The sequence below is a fragment of the Pollicipes pollicipes genome, unplaced genomic scaffold (genome assembly GCF_011947565.3).
Source record: "Pollicipes pollicipes isolate AB1234 unplaced genomic scaffold, Ppol_2.1 Scaffold_3087;HRSCAF=3621_pilon_pilon_pilon, whole genome shotgun sequence".
Taxonomy (NCBI): Eukaryota; Metazoa; Arthropoda; class Thecostraca; order Pollicipedomorpha; family Pollicipedidae; genus Pollicipes; species Pollicipes pollicipes.
Window position 1 is genome coordinate 25548174 of NW_023596225.1, and position 18641 is coordinate 25566814.

Genomic DNA, 18641 nt, shown 5'->3' on the forward strand with positions numbered 1-18641 from the left:
GCATTCGTGTTATTTGTCCCGATTCCAGTCCCGCCCGGGGACTCTACCGGGCTGCGGGGCGGGGCGATTCACTCCCTCGTAATCAAAACGCCCGTCCCGTTTCGGGCACCTCAGACACAGGCTTTCGATATGAAACTGATATCAAACTGATTTCGATATCAAATTTGATGGGAACCACACCTTGGCAGCTCAAAGCGGAACGCTATAGCGTCAGAAAATGGCAGCCGACGTGGCATTTGTGAGGGAAATGGCAGCCGGTGCGGCATTTGTGAGGGAAATGGCAGACGGTGCGGCATTTGTGAGGGAAATGGCAGTCGGTGCGGCATTTGTGAGGTAAATGGCAGGCGGCGCGGCATTTTTTGTGAGGGAAATGGCAGCCGGTGCGGCATTTGTGAGGGAAATGGCAGCCGGTGCGGCATTTGTGAGGGAAATGGCAGCCGGTGCGGCAGGTGAGCCATGAGTGGCAGCCGATGCGGCAGGTGAGCCGTGAATGACTGCCAGTGCGGCAGAAAGGGGAAATGACAGTCGCTCGCTGATGTCGTTGAGCTTTGATGGGAGTGTAAACGAAACGTAACAAGGTGAAGGGAGGGTTATGTTTTGGGGCGGAACGTTACGCTCAGGTGTGACGGCAAATAACGCCCAAATATGTTAAAACGTATCACAGAACCACGAAGCCGAGCTACTGGCTTCAGCCTTCCACTCGTGACAAGCAACAGATGGGCCTTTGACTTGAGTCTTGCGTTCACTTACGGGCTAAATGGATGCGATCTTTTTAGGACGTTGCGCCCAACACAGCGTAGCCAATGAACAGGGGTTTTCGCGCACCAGTGGGTAGCCAGAGGGAAAAGGTTGAAAAATGACCAAGCATGCGAAGTCAAAGTATGAACGACGGGCGGTTAGCCATGCGCGGTAATGTAAGCTATTCCAGCCGGTGCCTAAGGAAACTGCACATCCGGTGCGGCGGGCAAAGGAAATGGCAGTTGGCTCGGCATAAGGGAAAATGGCAGCCGTTAATGTAGGTAAAGGGAAGGATTATTCATTTCTGGTGCTGATTGGGGTAATAAGTCTGTGGCCGATGTGTGATGTGTGCTAGCGCGTGAGTGGGGCGGGGGAGGAAGGCAGGTGTGGGTCACGATCGCGCGTCTGTGTTGACGGAACATAGCTTGCTTCCCCGGCTGTGTTTTAAATGCAGCCATTTACGCTCTGCAATCTAGCTCTCATTTCAGGTGCACCGGTTAACGTGGCGGGTGCAGCGTCCGTGATAAGCCGCTTATAATCTTAGTCGGTTCCTGAAACTAGCGCGACCCTGCTGCCGCGCCGGCCGTATGACGACCACCCTGCCACCTGGCGGCCGACTGCGCAGCTGCAGCGGAGGCGGCCGCCTCCGATCCGCGAGCCGAATCAAACGCGCCGCGTGACGGAGCGTCGGAGGACGTGAGCGGGTCGCTGTGCGGAGTGACGAGCGTGTCACCGTGCTGGGGTCGAGACCGGGCGTTGCCCTGAGCCGTCAGTCGCATCGGACCCACGGAAAGCAACCAGGTGAGCTATGCCGACGGACCAGGCTCGGTTCTGCGTGCAGCGTTGGCATGGGACCGTGTGGAAACGGTGCCCGTCAGCTGGACAGCTTTGCGGGCCGCTACAAGGTCACCGGGCATGCTTCTTTTACTTATGGCGGCAACGCGTGTGGAAAACGGCTTTCGAGCGTGGTGGTGAATGGCGCTAATACGCACCTGCGGCTGCGCGTGGTGTCGCCGGATTCAAGGCTCAAGGTGGGCCGGTGCTCGTCGTCCGGGCGCTCTGTTGAGAGCGCGATGGTATTTAGAGGCTCCGTTCGGGACCCGTCTCGCAGCTATCCGGACGAGCCGTTTGTGGAAACGAGTGGAGGTCCGGAGGTGCCATCACCCGTCCTCGGGTGCAAGCTTGCGGTCGGAGCCCGGCCAGCTGACACAACGTCGGGCTGGAGCGCAGCTGTGTGTCGGCGTGCAGAGTATCATGTCGCGATATTGTAAGTGTCATGTAAGAAAATGTGACAAGGCTACTTGCAGGCCGCATAATATGAGCCGTTGGCATGCACGTTAAATTTCGATATGGCGATACGCTTTGACTGGCTGTTAATAGTGAGCCTATGTAAGTTGTTCGTTTACTTTGTCTGTTGGATTGTAGCTGTTTGAGATCTACTATTGTCCTGGAGTTGGCGTCATGAATTATTATCAATAAAGGGTCCGACCTAGACATATTCTGCCGCCGGCAAACGTCTGCCTGATTTCAGCAAATTGGAATCCATCTCCGGAATCGGATCAGGATTTGGCTCGTTGGAGTTATGACTTAATCAGATTCAGAGTTGGTCCACATTGTTTTCAACAGTATCAGAATTTACTCATCTCCATTTTGAAAATGATTCTGCCACGTGGAGCGTTTACATGGTTGACTTGACATCGCGCGGTGTGTTACCCGTTGGAGTGTGGAAAAATTAGTTGCAAAATCAAAATGTGTGACTCACCTTCCCGGTTTGTGTTTATGCAGAGGGTGGGATGGGACATTGAGGGCATCCAGATGCCAAGGATTTCACGGATTAAAGGCGGACTGCCCTGTCCTCTTACGCTGGGATTGTCCATATCTCCAGTCATCTTAAGCATGTCAGTATTCACATGCCGCGAGAGTTCCTGTAAACACCAGAAGCACGATAATCATGCTCTTATCCCCTAATACAACTCACACCATGACAGCCTACAGCGCAGTTCTATCACCTACCCACCTGAAGGGCTTTGATACCGTTCGGAATGTAGCCAGACACACATACAACCCTATTGCATATAAATGTTTGTGTATTTACCGGTGTAATTATTCATCCGCTGTACTATTTTCAACACTTAAAACTTTATTTTGATTCGCATTCAGACCTCATATATGCTTTTGTACCGGAGTGAGATTCGAATTAAATTCCAGCTTGCAACAGTCGCTTTGAATCAGTCTCCGATTCAGCTCCACTGACTTTGATTCGGATCTGGGATTGATTCTAGCTTAGCAAAACCGGGCGCAAGTCTCATTGCCAAGGCTATTTTGAAAACGTCTGCATCTCAAACATTGCTTACAGACCACTATGGACAAGATAGGTGCACAATTATAGTAGCTCTAAAGCACAAATACCAAATAATACACAAATATGTCGAAGGCAGAAAAAGCATTTAGCATGTGGCATGCAGTTAGACGCCGCCATTACTCCGAACGTTGTCCATTTGCAATGTTATTCACTCGGTGTAAATAACATACCCGTGTCCTGAACCGTGTGTTGTAAACATTGTGTCACGGCTAACAATAGTCTATAAGTTATCCACTAAGTGTGGGGCCCAGTACATCGACCCCACCACGCCGTCGCGGGCAAGTAGCCCGTCGGGAACCCGGAGCCCCATTGTTAGGGCCTCAGTGGAGGACGTATCTAAACCAAGATCACTTAAACGCGTGTCAAAACTGAGCGAGGCTACATCCCATATCCTCTCCTCCTCATCCGCTGCGGACGACATATACCGAAAACCCTCCAGCACCCGTGAGACAAAGCCCTGCATGTAGCATGCCACCCCACAGGCACGACTGGTCCACTGGGAGCGACTCCGGCCGCCGCCCGGGAGGGTCCTCCTGACGCACCGGTCAGCCCATCGGCTTCCGTCAGGCCGGCCGTCGGCTCTCGTCAGGCCGGCCGTCGGCTCTCGTTAGACCGACCGTCGGCTCTTGTCAGGCCGGCCGTCGGCTCTCGTCAGGCTGACTGTCGGCTCTCGTCAGGCCGACCGTCGGCTCTTGACAAACCGACCGTCGGCTCCCGTCAGGCCGACCCGCCGGCTCTCGTCATGCCGACCGTCGGCTCTCGTCAGGCCGGCCCACTGGTGCGTGGAGACCTACCGACCCTGTCACGCCGGCCGTCAGGGCCGATCAGCTGAGTAGGATAACGGCTGGGTCGGGCCGTCTTCACCGCATGGCGTGCGTCACGGTGTGCGCGCCTTGTGTCGATCCCGCGTCTCCCAGACCGCTCGACAGTGGGCGGCGTATCCCTCAGGCGTCATGGCGTGCGCCCCTGTGTCGGTCCCATGTCCCCCAGACTGCGCGACAGTGGGCGGCGTTCCCCCTAGGCGCCATGGTGTGCGCGCCTGTATCGATCCCGTATCTCCCAGACCGCTCGACAGTGGGCGGCGTATCCCCCCAGGCGCCATGGCGTGCGCCCCTGTGTCGGTCCCATGTCCCCCAGACTGCGCGACAGTAGACGGCGTATCCCCCAGGCGTCATGGTGTGCGCGCCTGTATCGATCCCGTATCTCCCAGACCGCTCGACAGTGGGCGGCGCATCCCCCCAGGCGCCATGGTGTGTGCCCCTGCGTCGGTCCCGTGTCCCCCAGAGCGCGCGAGAATGGCCGGCGCATCCCCCGGGCAGTATGCCAGCTTACCCCTTGATCCGGGATATCGATGAGACACGTAACGTAACGTAGACACGGATCACGACGCGCTCCCGCTCATCAACAGCCCTTCAACCAAACTTGCATGGGTTTGCTGGAACACACCGAAATGCCTCGTTTTGACTCCTAGGCAGGTGCGGATCCACGGTCCAGCAGGCCGTCTGGCGCGGTCGGCCCGCGTGGTCGGCGCCTCGGCGCTCACGGCTGGGACGGCGGCGCACGGCTGCTGCAGGTAGCGGCCCGGTTCGTGTCTCAGATGGCTGCTCGCGCCACTCGCCACGCTAAGGCCGGCCTGCTTTACGGCGGCACGGTCGCTGGCGGTAGTCACGGCGCGCTAGACACGCTTAGAAGTTTTGAATTGCATGAGCCCATGCTAAACTCGCCGGCATGCGCTGAGAGCCGCCTTCATGTCGCTCGAAACGGTCATAGCTCATAACGAAGGGAGTGCAGAGGCGTAAAACTGACTTTGTGTGACTTAGCCCGTGCAGTCTGCTTCTTAGTTGGATCATTATTTAGCCGTACGTTTGAGAGTTTGTTTTGCCTATGGTGATATAGTATTAGACAGAGGCGCAATGTGTGCAAAAAATACGTGCATTAATGTTCAGATATCGATCAGTTCAAGTTTAGTTGCAATTGTCAATGGAGGTGTTCCACGAAATATATGGAAGGCTTGGAGTCCTATATAAGCTTCATTAACTTCTGTATATGCATCACATATTACATGTCTCATATGCCATTCGATCCAATTAATGCATCTTGTTTGTATGGTACATGCCTTATATGATTTTTGATAAAACTACTGTCTATTCATCGTATAAATTACATTTTTTAGATACCGACTTACTCATTACTGCACATATCACGTTTCATGCCATATCGTATGTTATCTTTCGTACAGCGTCAAACAATTTTACGACGCACGACTCTCGGGTTTTTGTCGCCGCCTGTTGCATAATGCACGGCACATGGGACCGATTTATAGGTGTCCAAACAGGACTGGGAAGGCCGTGACCCACCCACTTTAAGAAAGTTTAACGCGAACCAACTATACTCTTGCATGGAAAGAATCAGCTGAGAAAGGAAGCCGTAGGAAGCGCGCATTTTCAGGTGGTTCCGCGACCCTGACCGTATGCGACTGAGCACGCCATCTTCCGGGGAGTGTGACCCTACAGTGCGGTGCAGGGCGTAAGACAACGGTTCAGCACAACTTCCTACCCTTTGTGTGTGATGCAACCGACATTTTTATGTTCTTTATTTCCGTTCAACTCCGGGTGCTACAGATGATAGCGGTCCGTGCGCTGATAAGCCGGCCGAGATATGAATCTTCGCGTGCACGACAGTGGAGCACGCGTGGGGCGGCCGGTCCGGACAGCCGTCCTCTGGCTGCGGCGCCTGCCCCGACCCGTGCCAGAGCCGGTCCCCTCCCGGCGACGCCGTCTTTGTCCCGTGTCGCTCACCCCGCACAACGGCGGCAGTCAGAACCGGTCCGACCGGCGGCCGACGACCGGGCCGCGCGCCGCCCGGCCCGGCCGCCGCCACTCAGAGCCGGCGCGCGCGCCGCGCCGCCGCGCCGCCAGCCAATCGGCGCCCGGGAGCGCGCTCGCGCCGCTCTCGAGCCGGGGCCGATCGGGCGGCTCGCTGCGCCGCGACGGAGGGCGAGCGGCTCCGCTGGCCTTGGGGGCTGGCGAGCCCCGGCCGGCCGCTCCTGCCTGGACCGCTGCCAGCTGCCGCCACCGCCGCCGCCGAAGCCGCATGCAAATCGGCGACTTGATCTGGCGTCTGGCGGCCGGCGGCGCGCCGGGCCGCGGCCGCTGCACGTGCATGGGGTGGCGAGCGGCCGTCCGCGGCCCGGCCGTGCTCCGGCCGTCGATGGCGGCTAACCTTGCCTGAACTCGGCCGCGGCGCGGGCGGATGACGCCGGGACGCGTCCCGCCCCGCCGCCGCTTCGTGACCTGCGGCGCCGCTCAGCCGCCGTCACGTCCGGGCTCGTCGCGGCGTCATTACCCGGCGCCGCTCCGGCAGCGGAGACACAACGGGCGACGGCGGCGGACCGGCAGCCGGCTCGCGATGTCCGGGGCCGCCGGCGCTCCCGCCTCGCCAGCGGCCGCCGGACGCGGCGCAGCTCTTTGCGACACGCCTTCCTCGGGGATTGTGGACACCGGTCACGTATGTGACGCAGGTCACACACACGCAGTTGACATATGTTACATCATATTGAGTTGAGAGATATGGACTTACTGTACTCAGATTATCCTAGGACGGATATCACAGGAAATCATTTATATCGCGTAATGCTTTTTAGAAATGAATAAAGGTATTTTCTCTCCAATAATCTTAACTATTGTTTTTGAATAAAGAGTTTTTGAACAAAACCCCTACTCTCGACAGCGGTCTTTTCAAACCTCGACAAATCATGAACACCGGAAATAGTGCCACTCCCGAGCCGCGTCTTCAGCCGTAACGTTATTGGCTACAGCGCCACCATGGTGAGTGCACAATCCGTTAGAACTGTTCTCTCTTTCAGCGGCACTGTGTTAAGCTGATATAGTGCAAAATAAAGCAAAAATTCCTAGGACGAAAGAATCCACAAGTAAAGGAGGAGAGTAGCAGACAGGTTATCACGTGTCTAACAAAACTTTAAATTGACAGACCCAATTTCTTTCGATTCCACGCGGCGGAAAGGTTCAATTCTGCAATTGTGAAATACGACAGAGGTAAATCGTAATACAAAGATTAATTTCATACAAGACAGATCCGGAAAACCAACTTAGGAACCCAACGCGAACGCTGGCTTAGAGGGCCAAAATAAGGTGCGCTGGTGTTCAAAAACTCATCGGATTTCGCTTCCCTGTGACTCAAAGAGTGGGTGAAAGCAAACTTGCCTTCGTAGAAGGTGCTTAGACCTTCCTCAGATTTCGGAAATGCGATTGTTTGCCGTCTATGGCTACCTTTGAGGTCATAGCCTGTGTTTCACCCCTGGATCCGCCCTTGATTCTCTATTCTCTGGAACATGCCTGAGGGTTCGTTTCTGAACCGCATGTGGCGTGGTAAGCAAACATGCGCTAGTTGACTTTGGACACGCACCGTTCATTTGCCATTCTCTTAACGTTCCATCTGATGAAAGGGTTTCATCGTTTTTTTTGCGAAAGCTTGTTATGGTAGTGTGGCAGCGTAAAGTCGTTTATTATTTTGATAACGGTCTCCTGGAATGCTCACTTTTATCGATCAAAGTAATAACTTCATAATCATTTACCACTTGTATATAAAACCAAATATGTCATAAAACCACTTATCTATATACCCAGATCCCCGACTAGTGTCACAAACCTGTCCTGAAGTGCCTGAAATTTGGGAGATAATGCCTTTAACCGGCCAAAGTGCGACGTAGCATTGAAGTGTTTAAGAGAAATAGCCCAGAAAGGCCCATTATGATCGATATTAACAGAAAAGCAAGCACGCTGCTTACACTTCCGCCACGAAAAGCAGCTTAAAACTTCACTGAAAGCGAACGTCTTGGACTTTTGACCATGTATTCCTCTTCTGCCTCTTTGATCAAATGGCCTGAGTCAATAGATTGTGTATGTTTTATAGTTCCAGAGAAGGAGATTGGTACGTGCCTCGGTGCTTGATGGACGATTCCCGCAGCGATGCCAAGCCCGCCCATTTGTTTCTTTGATCTACGCCGCGGCATCCGCCTTATCTTTCCTCGCCGTTATCCAATATGCATGCGACTCCCGATGTCACTGTTACCGCAGCGGCTGGCGCTGGTTGCGTGGAAAAGCGAGCCTTTGCCGGTAGCGGCACTCCTACCCGCCCGGCCGGTCATGAGCCGGGAGCTCCACACCGCCGACCCGATGCCGGGCGTCCAGCTCAGGCGGCGCACTCGGCCGAGCCGAGAGCGAGCCGTCGCAGCCGCCCGGGTAAGCTGCTTTACTCCACGCCGAACCAGGCGGGCGCGGCATTGGCAGGACCCGCTGCATTTGATCCGCGATGATGTCAACGCCACACACTCACGGCCAGACGACCGGTTTGGTGATACACACCGGTATCCCTGCCAGCGTGACAAAGCCATCAATCACGCCGTAAAGTACGGATGTAAGCGGCGGACAGGGGGCTGGGGACAGCCAGCTAACGGCAGGGCAACCAGGCCACAACGCGGCCGGTGGGCGCGGTGCGTGGAAGCTTAACATCAGTGCTATGGTGTCAGGGAGGTGCCGATGTCGCACATGGTGTGTAGCCTGCGCACCGAGTCTATTGAGAATTGATCAAAATACTCGCCATTGAATTGTATTTTACAAACTTCGACAGAGAAAGCATTCAGCATTTTGCTGCACGCCTCTGAAACAGATTGCACGGATGTGAGGTGCATTTCCACGCGAGGCTTTCAATACCAGGCTGCCTCCCACGCGCCCACCGCGCCTGCGGGCGTCTTCGGGGCAGGAGCTCGACAGTCAGCTGCCTCCTGCTGAATGTCCAGATGCGCAGCCAGGCGTCCCGAGCGCGACTGTAGCGCGGCTACCACCGGAATCGATTCAATGGGCTGCTCGCCGACCTTTCTTCTGCTTCACTGGCTGCTGTCGAAGCTATCGCACCAGCACTGCCGGCTGCTGATGAACAACACGAGCGAGCCTGGGGCCATCGATGTTGATAAGACCGATGCTGAAGACCACGGCACGCTTGAAGCTCACACTTGCGCAAAGCAGAACAGAGTTCACTCCGCCGGTGCCGTAAGCCGCTGGCATTATGTAATCGTGTACATATGTGACACGTCATTGTTGCGGGTGAAGCCACGGGTCGAGCGAGGCCTGCCGTCAACTGGCCCGTGATTTCGCGGCTTCAGCGGCCCGACTCGACCTGGCCACTCCCACTCCCACGGGCTTATCTTGCAGACACTGATCGTGCTGCCATGAATGTTTCAGTAGCAGGGAGTACAAATCTCCAAAGGTAGGGCTGTAATGCAAGCAAGGTCAAGTGCAGTCTGCTGAACCGGGTGGTGTGTTTCTGCAACGTTGCAATGTCACCACCACGTCACTTCCCCACTCGATTGACTCTGGAAACGTAAGGTGTTTGAACCACAAATCTCTCCGGACCTTAGGGCCCTGAGGGCACGCGGGAGATAATATCTGCACTACGTGGGACTCTAGATATCCAACCCCAGATCCTCATGGTCGACAGACCCCAGATGATCCAAATGAGGCCCCATCAGATGGATAAAAGGCCCATTAGATCATAGGAAGTCGTTTCAGCCGAACAGGCGGTCCGATTGGAAAGATAGGAAGACCGAATAGGCCAAGAGGACGTTTTATTCAATTAGATCACACTTAACTTGGAAGTCCTTCTGAGAGAAGTGGTGAAGCTCGGGTTAAAAATTGTAATTGTATGTAGGGGATGATATATGAAGACCAGATCTGCTTGAGAGACCTCTAGATCTGCTTGTTGCCTTCGGAAAGTCGTTGGCGCCGCCCCATGTACATGGCGATGACAGTCACTTCCGTTAGCATCTCGCTCGTCCTAAGCCGCAAAAGGCGCCTGAGCGCAATCGGTAGGAGCGCACCTTGTCTTGATGTGTGCGCCCGTCGACACGTCCCGTCATCACCAACTGTCGACACGTCCCGTCATCACCAACTGTCGACACGTCCCGTCATCGCCAACTGTCGACACGTCCCGTCATCGCCAACTGTCGACACGTCCCGTCATCACCAACTGTCGACACGTCCCGTCATCACCAACTGTCGACACGTCCCGTCATCGCCAACTGTCGACACGTCTTGTCATCGTCAACTGTCGACTCGTCCTGTCATCGTCAGCTGTCGACACGTCCTGTCATTGCTAACTGTCGACACGTCCTGTCATCGTCGGCCGTTGACACGTCCCGTCATCGTCGGCCGTCGACACGTCCTGCCTTCGTCGCTCCATGTTGTTGCATGGAGAGTATTGACTATAAATAAAGGCGTGACCCACCTATCCACTGCTGTGCTCGTGCCTACACTCCAGGGTGCACCAGCGTTGCCGCGGAGGGACACACGGCCAGCGCCCGCAGCGGGCTTTCCACCGCCGCTGGGACGTCCACACGGTGGACAGTCGGCGGCGGGCGCCGGCGGCGCCCGGCGCGACGTCCCCGCTGGTCCCCGCCCTGCACCGCTTCCGAGCGTTGACCTTCAGCCAGCTGGCGGCGGCGACCGCGCCGGCGCACGGTCGTTCGGAATCCAGCCGCCGCCGCCGCCGCCGGCTCCATCCATTATCACCCTGGGCTGCAGCGGTCGTCTGGAATACGGGATGCAGCGCGGCTAACTGTGCGCCGGCCGCCGCCGCTCGGTCGGCGCCGCGCGGGTCAGCTGACGCCGCCGTCTCTGTGGCCCGGCTGCGGTCCGGCTGGAGGACGGTTACGTGTCTGAGGTCCAGATGTGGCTTTGTAGCTGGCCGTGGTCCCGGCCTGGATCCGATTCCGGTCCGGCTTCATGTCTGACCGTGATCTGGATCTGTATCTGCCCCGGGTTAGCTCTGTACCTTGGGTGGCTTCGTCTTAGTCTGGCTTTATAACTTTCCTGGTCTGATACTGAAGCTCGTCCTGGTTCAGCTCTGTATTTTGGCTGCGGCTGGCTCCACGGCGTATGATCCTGGCCCGACTATGTATTTGGCCCTGGTTTGGTTTCGTGTCTGACCCTGGCATGCTGTCAGGCTTGGGTTCGGCTCTGTATCTGACCCTGATCTGTTTATGTAACTTGCCGTGGTCTTGCTCTGCTCTGTGTCTGATTCTGAATCTGTATTTGGAGTCGCACTCGGCCTAACTCCACATGGAGAGGAATCCGGCCACGCAAGGCTAGCACCATTGCAGACCGGCACGCTTGTAAAACGTCAGATGATGCGGCAAAATGCCATGATCGTGTTCCTCACGAATGTCATGATTTTTCCCCGGGGGAAAGTGCTACGAAGTGCCTTTCCCTGCCGTGAACGATGTCACGAGACAGCCAGTGGCCGGTCGGACTGTGCTGGTGCGTGGCGAGCCCGTGTAGATCGGCGGCGCGGGGTGGGTCTTCTCTCCATCAGCGGCGCCGGGCGGGTCTTCTCTCGATCGGCGGCGCCAGGCAGGTCTTCTCTCGATCGGCGGCGCCGGGTAGGTCTTCCCGTTGCACCTCTGGCCGTCCCCGACAGCGCACCTCCCTTACCCCGCTCCGCCTGGCTGGGGGTCGGGTAGCGTTTTAGTCCTCGGTAATGCCGCTGTCTTACGATGTCACAACGGCATTGGAAGAGAAATGTGCTGAGCCACTGGCCTTCGCTCCACCTGTCCCTGTGCGCTGGCCGACAACAGCATCCATGCTGCGGCAATGGACGCGGACTCGACTCCACTCCAAGAACAGCTCCACCACAGCGAGCGACGCAGGGCACACCGGAACTGGCTGCGGAACGTGATCGGCCGCCGGCGCGTGGAAAGCCGGGCTGGAGTGAACGCCGCTGACGGTCGGGCGGCGGGTTCCCACGGGCCAAGGCCGCGGCGGCGGCTGGTCACGGCTGCGGTGCGGCGGCCCCGTGGCCGAGCGCCACCGACCTGGAACGGCTCGCGGTGGCCGCCGCCCACTCCCGGTCAGGGAGGCCGCCACCTACCCACCGAGGGCTGCTGCTGTCCGAATTGTTCAAGATACGTTGGCTGAAGCCCTTTTTGTCACAAGCACGGGTAGATACAAAACGGGTGAGGAGGATTTAGTGCTAGCGGCTCATGTCACTGCTGTTGTTGCAGGCTTCACCGTCTCATGTCGCTATGGGGACCCACTGCACTGTACTGTTTCAATAGGTGCAATAGGCAATCCGGGCACATCTGAGCCGACGTACGTTGAGGAATGTCAGCCCGGATTTGGACATGACCAGTAGTGAATCTGATCTGAAGATTGGTCAGTCGATTCTTGCAGGAAAGTGCCCTGTGCAAATGTAACCATGACCCAGAGAGGAGTAGGACAAGGTAACACAGTTGACGAACAGCATATAACAGTGCATGCTTTGCTGAAGCATCCACATAAACGGTCCCAAATCGCCTCAATACCTGAATACCTGACGTTCCTTCTGAGCCCAGATACGCAGCTCTCGTATGCCATATAGCCTGGAGAAACTCATTGTATGGCACCGAGGCATCTTGACCCTGGCAATTTGCGAATCCTTCCCCGGCATTACTGCATTGCTCCACCATCCGCCCGGAGTGCATAGTTTAGCGGCGTGTCTGCCGTGCCCGGCGCCCGTGGGAGCCGGCCGGGATGCCATATCGCTGCTGCAATCCGTCACCGCCTGGCCTTGCTCTCACCTCTCGGGATCGCCGCCGCCGGCGCCCCACTTCGGCAGACAAAGCCGGCAGCGACGGCAGCCGGCCCGCGGCGGCGATGCCGGGTTATGACGCCGGCCTGCGGCTGCGATGCCGGGTTATGCCCCCAATCACCCCCCGATCCACAAAGGACCGAACGCGCGGATTCCTGGCAAATGGCGGCGCCGCATGCACGCTCCGCGAGGGGTCATCTATCAAGCGGCGCGCCGTAGCGCCGCCGACCGGCTGCAGACATCTGCAGTTAATGTGGGGACCGGTCCGCGCGGCGTATCGGTAAGCGATCGCGCCCCGGCCGGGGGCGCTTTCCCATGCATACTGGCTGCCGGTACGGCGCCGGCGGGCGGGGCGCTCTGGGAGCAGCGCTGCCGCCGGGCCGGCACCCGGAGCTGGCGTATCGGGCGCCGGGGGCGGCCCGATCACGCGGCGCCGCCCGCCGCCCGTCCCGCCCTGCACGGCAGACGTCAGACCCCCGCCGGCCACTGATCCGCCTGCCGATAGACAGACGGCTCCTCCGTGTTTGGGTGCTGAGCCGGACGGGCGCGGCCGGCGACGGGTGCGGATCGCGGCGGACGTGGCGCGCCGGGCGCCGTTTCGGACCAGTGCCTGTCCTCGTTTGGACGGCGACGGGGCGGGGACATGCCTACACTCGATTCATTGACCGGCCGCGGTAGCCGAGTCTTGGAGATTCCTGACGACTCTCCGCGACCGCGACGCTGACCATGGACTGGCCAACGACCACGACATGCATCTGGCCACCTTGTCTCTCGGTGTGTGGAAATTGGACGGTCTCTGGTTTCCTAACCCCGCTATTCTACACTTGAGTTGGCTCCTGGCATGGGATTGTGGTTGTTGGTGTCTGCGCCCGCGCAACTCCCGCATGCACATAAACGGGAGAAAGCATCTCGCACGACAATGGGCACGATAAATAACGTGGACACGGCACATGCGATACGTAGATAGAACATGCGCAAGCCCGCGGCGTTGGCTTACTTTGGTTTTGCATGGAACTAGTTCCGTTCGCAGGAGGATTAAGGTTGTAGCTGTAGACGCAATTAATCCCTTATAGCGTCTGCGAAGTGTCTGCAAGAACTGACGACGCAATTGATCCCCTGCCTGCAAAAGTGAGGCTCCTTCAACCACATGCATGCATTTTCATGAGAAGTGAGCGAACTTCGGTTTTCTTCCTTCTTCCAAGCATTTTTCCTCTCCTTCCACCGTCCCCGCCGCGGCTTGCCCGCTGTTACGAGTCCGTGTGTTTACGTCCGATTCAGCTGGCCATTTGTCTGCTCTCATAACAGCGGCCGATCGGCGTGATCGATCGACGGGCCGAGCCATTATCCCGCCGTGACGTCACCGGCTGCCCGACCGAGCGCTTCGTTCCGCCGCGCCGGCGGAGGCCTGACCACCGTCGTCCTTCCGTTTTACTGGTAACCCAGATGTCTGGCCGGCCGTGAGCGCCCCCCCCCCCCCCCCCCCCCCCCCGATGGAGGCCAATGAGAGCAGGCGCCGCCGCGCCGCCGCCGATCCGGCCGCTTGTTACGTGGGAAAGCGGCGCTGTTTGCAGGGAGAGAGTCAGCCTCATCCACAGGTGGCAAAACTCGCCCGAGTCCGTCGACAACAGCCGTGGTCCTTCGCTGTATTTGGGTCGTTGGGCGGTGTCGTTGGCTGGGTTTTGGCAGAGATGCACCTCTTTAGTTTTGTGCTTGATTCCGAGTGAAATCCGGTTCATCCTTGACATCAACTAAACCTTAGGAGGGTTATATTTTAACTGATTCTTGCAACTCTTCGTGTAAGTTAAAATCAGATTAGATCCCCGTCCATTGGATGCCATTAGCTATGAGACGACGGAGATAATCTAACGTTACGTGTGCTCGTGTACATTTTTGCGGTGCGAACCATTTAAAATGCACAGTACTCGTTGGATCTGAGACGCATTAGTGTTGATATTCCGTGGGTATGACAAAACATAAATTTGTATGTTGTCTGGATGGATTCTGGCATGCCATTTACCGGGTATAAGTGTGATAAGCCGTATGCCATGAGTTCGAACTTAAATTCGGATTTAGACCACACCCTGTTACATTGGAACCTAAGCCCAAAGTAACTGGACGTTGCTATGATTCTAACTAGACTCAGTCATCGCAATTGGTGTCGCAACAGCAAGCATACCTGCGGCGCACACTTTCCCCGCTTGTCACAATGTTGGTGATATCTCCTTTATTTTGCATAGGGATCTCTAAAACGATTGTAACAATCCGAAATTGCGATTGCGAACATCACGGTTGGTGTAAATCTTCCAAACAAATATCCCAATCATGCCAAAATTGCGTCCTCACATTGAGGAATTGTGCGACTTCTTAAGAGTGGAACAAACATTGCTCTGTTCCCAACCACCTCAAACGCCATACGGACGTCAGGGCAGCACCATTAACGCCGTCTTCATGCTGCGTTTCCAGCTGGCGCCATCCCAGTGACGTCCGTCAGCCAGCGCGCGGCGGCGTGACATCGCCATGACCCCGGACGCGTCGTCGTTGCTGGGCCAGGTCACGTGGTCGGACGAGGCGGCGTCGCTGGCCGAACTGCTGCAGCGCCACGAGCTGCCGCTGCTGGTGAAGGTGCAGAAGGGCCAGTACCTGAGCCTGGGCCCGGGCGGCCTCTCCAGCCTCGGCGTGCACAGCACACTGCTGCTGACCTCCGGCGGCCGCCGGCGCCGGCTGCTTGCCCAGGCCGTCAAATTCAAGGACAGCAGGCGCATGGTGCCGGTCGGTCAGAAGCTGCTCATCCCGGACACCTTTGACGGCCTGTTCGAGATCCTGAGCGAGGAGGGCCGCTCGGTGCGCGCCATCGAGGGCGTGGCCGAGCTGGCGCGTCTCTTCCCCGACTCGTGCATCGTGCGCTGCAGCTGCAAGGCTTTCGTCTCCAAGTCGGACAGCGTGGACACGATCACGGAGCGCACGCGCACGCTGCAGAGCGGTGAGACGCTCGTGCTGGTGGGCGAGGTGGTGCGGCCGCGCGGCCGTGGGCCGGCCCGCTTCCTGCGCTGCTTCGACAGCAGCGGCGAGAAGTCTACCTGCCGCACGAGCTGAAGGCGCGCTTCAGCGCCGTCGCCAAGGAGAGCAGCATCAGCGGCGTGCACAGTGTCGCCAACCTGCTCAACAAGCGGCTGCCGCTTAACGTTCGGGCTGGTGAGCGGTCGGCCGGCCGATGGCTCTCGGCTGGCGGTGCCCGAGCTGCGGCTGCACACCACCTTCGAGCAGGAGCTGGTGCTCGGCCTGCCGCTGCACAAGGACAGCGTGGTGGTGGCCATGCCGCCGACGGCGCCGCTGCGGCCTGCAGGCGGCCGTCAACGGCCAGCAGCTGGCGCGCACGGCCGAGTTCGGCCGTCTGTGCGACCGCGCCGCGCAGGTCTGGCTGCACTCAGCCGACCGCATCCAGCCGTTCGACGTGGCGCTGCACGTGACCCGCGCCTCGACGGCAAGAAGGCGGCGGTGCGGCCGCTCGGGGCTGCGCCGCGCGCTGGCGGCGCCCATGTCGCGCGTGACGCGCCGTCACAGTGGCCAGACAGTCGACGAGTACGATGAGATCGACCAGATCTACGACTACGTGCGCGGCCTGGCGCCGCTGCCGAAGGCGGCTACGGCGGCGGCGCCGGGAGCGGCGGCGGCGGTGGCGACGGCGCGAGCCGACCAGCCGCCGGTGCCGCCGCCCATCGAGACGATCCCGTCACGGAGACTCTCGCTGGCGGCCGTGCGGCCCTTCAACCTGCACCCGGGAGTCTTCACGGCCGGTAAGGCGAAGCCGGCGGTGGCCGCGGCGCCGGTGCCCGACACCCGGCCAGCCGAGAAGCCGACCCGCGACCCGGCTAAGCACGCGCAGAGGCCGGCGCCGGCGGAGGAGACCCGCCCGGCCGGCAAGCTCTTCACCAAGAACTGCAACGCGCGCGCCAACCAGCGGTTCGCGGCACACAAGGCGGGCGCGGCGCCGAAGGGCGGCAGCGTTCACGGCCCGCTGCCGGACGCGGTCCGTTCCGCCGCGCCGCCACTGTTCGACATGCGCTACAAGTCGCTCATCAGCCTGGTGGCGGCGTTCGACACGCTCGACTCGAGCACGTCGGGCGACAAGGGCTCGGGCGACTCGTCGCGCTCGGCCGCCGTCCGCAGCCGGCTGCTGGAGACGAAGCCGAACAAGCTGACGCGGCCGCGCTCGCTGACCAGCCTGGTGTGGGACCTGCACCAGCCGGCGCCGGACATGTTCGCCAAGCCGAGCATCATCGCCGACCACGAGCGGAAGCTGCGGCTCGAGCCGGGCGTCTACACGCACCCGCAGCCACAAACATCCTGCTCAACAACAAGTACAACAACCTGAAGAAGATCGGCACGCTCTACTTGTGAAGGTACGTCGTTGCTGCTGCGCGGATTGGTGGGGCTGAGGTGTCGCATCACTGGCGGGCTGGGCTCGTCGGTGGCATATTGCGGGGCTGTCCCTGTCCTGCACAAATCTTGAATCTAAGACATGTTTAAAAGAACCAGGATTCGTCGTTTTCGCTAACGTTGGTTGTAGAAATGAACACCACACGGGGTCTGGTAAGCAAAGGCAAAATCGATATGATCTTTTCACACCACCGACTGTGCACACAATGAGGTAATAAAGCAGTTTTTCTTTGTTGCGAAACTTCTGGCGAAAGGCCCTGGCCACCGAATATCACCGTATCACAAAATCTCTGAGAAGCATTTGCGGCAATAGAACGTCCACTGCATTATGATGTCCAAACTGTCACTGCCTCTAAGGAAGGTAACATTGCAACACCGAAGTTTCCGACGCGTGGAAAAGAACCAGCGGCGCTTCGTGGTCAAGATCGAAATCGGTGACTCACATTTGTTCTATTCCGCAACGTGAAGGTTTCATTACTGATAGCGGGTTGCCACAAACATCTGGCTTCCCACGCTGGTGAGGGAAATCGGCCGGCGGATCCGTCCATTCTCCTGCGCCTGCCATCCGCGGCGACGTTATCCAGATCTGGGCTCGGGTCGGGCTCGGGCTTTGGGCTGGGCTCGGTTGAAGTGTATAGCTTTCTCCGGTCTCTACTGTTTAGTGTTCGCGCTCTCCTCCGTCGATATTGTTCGATGAGGAATTCCTGTGCCGCAACCTCTGAGGTACCAGCACCGGTTGGTACCAACACCACCCACGGATAGTCCAGTATTGTCCAGTGCTTGCACTCGATCTATATTGCCAGCCACGCAATACTACATTGCCAGCCATGCAATGCTATATTGCCAGCCATGCAATGCACTAATAAATAAGTTAGTGTCTAGTACGATGCACAATGATCGATGCTGCGTCTGTGTAGTGTCCACGTCCCACATTTCCATACGTGCGTCCAAGGCCTTGTCCCGCCCAGCGTCCATTGTCCAGAATGCATGCTGTCAAAAGTCTGCTTGTTTCTGCACAGCTTTGAGCTCACTGTTTAGAGCCGACCGCGTCCGCCACTCTATGCCGTCCCGGCAGTCATGCACCCTGACCTTAACCAACCGACCGGTGGGAGCCACGCGAGGGCACCGTCCGAGGCCGGACGGCGCTCCCGGCAGCCGGTACCGAGCCGGACCTGCCGGCCAGAGGTGCCCTTGCCGCTCGGTCAGACAGGGCCGCCTCACCACACATGGCTTCACTGCGCTCCGCCCCTTGCTGGCGGGAGACACAGCTGCGGGGAAATAGGACCATGCCCGAAGCCTGCGTGACACCAAGCGAGGCGAAGCACGCATAGTGCACGCCTGATTCATGCATCTGCGGTCAGTACATAGGGTGCAGCAAAGTTCAGTTACAGTCGACGCGTCCGGTTGGGGTGGGAGAGTGTAGGTATTTATCAGAGAATGCTGTTACTGTCTCGGCGGTTTT

General features: G+C 58.1%; 1 protein-coding gene across 1 annotated transcript; it reads left to right on the forward strand.

Annotated features, from left to right (window-relative positions):
* Positions 1-1424: 1424 nt before the first annotated feature.
* LOC119089944 (uncharacterized) lies at positions 1425-15835 on the forward strand. Its single transcript, XM_037212745.1, has 2 exons — positions 1425-1539; positions 15206-15835. The coding sequence occupies exon 2, from the start codon at positions 15260-15262 to the stop codon at positions 15833-15835; it is 576 nt and encodes a 191-aa protein (XP_037068640.1). The 5' UTR covers positions 1425-1539; positions 15206-15259.
* The last annotated feature ends 2806 nt before the right edge of the window (positions 15836-18641 follow it).

What these genes read in the sequence shown, in the direction of transcription:
- LOC119089944 (XM_037212745.1), top strand. Translation starts at nt 15,260, where the DNA reads ATGACCCCGGACGCGTCGTCGTTGCTGGGCCAGGTCACGTGGTCGGAC.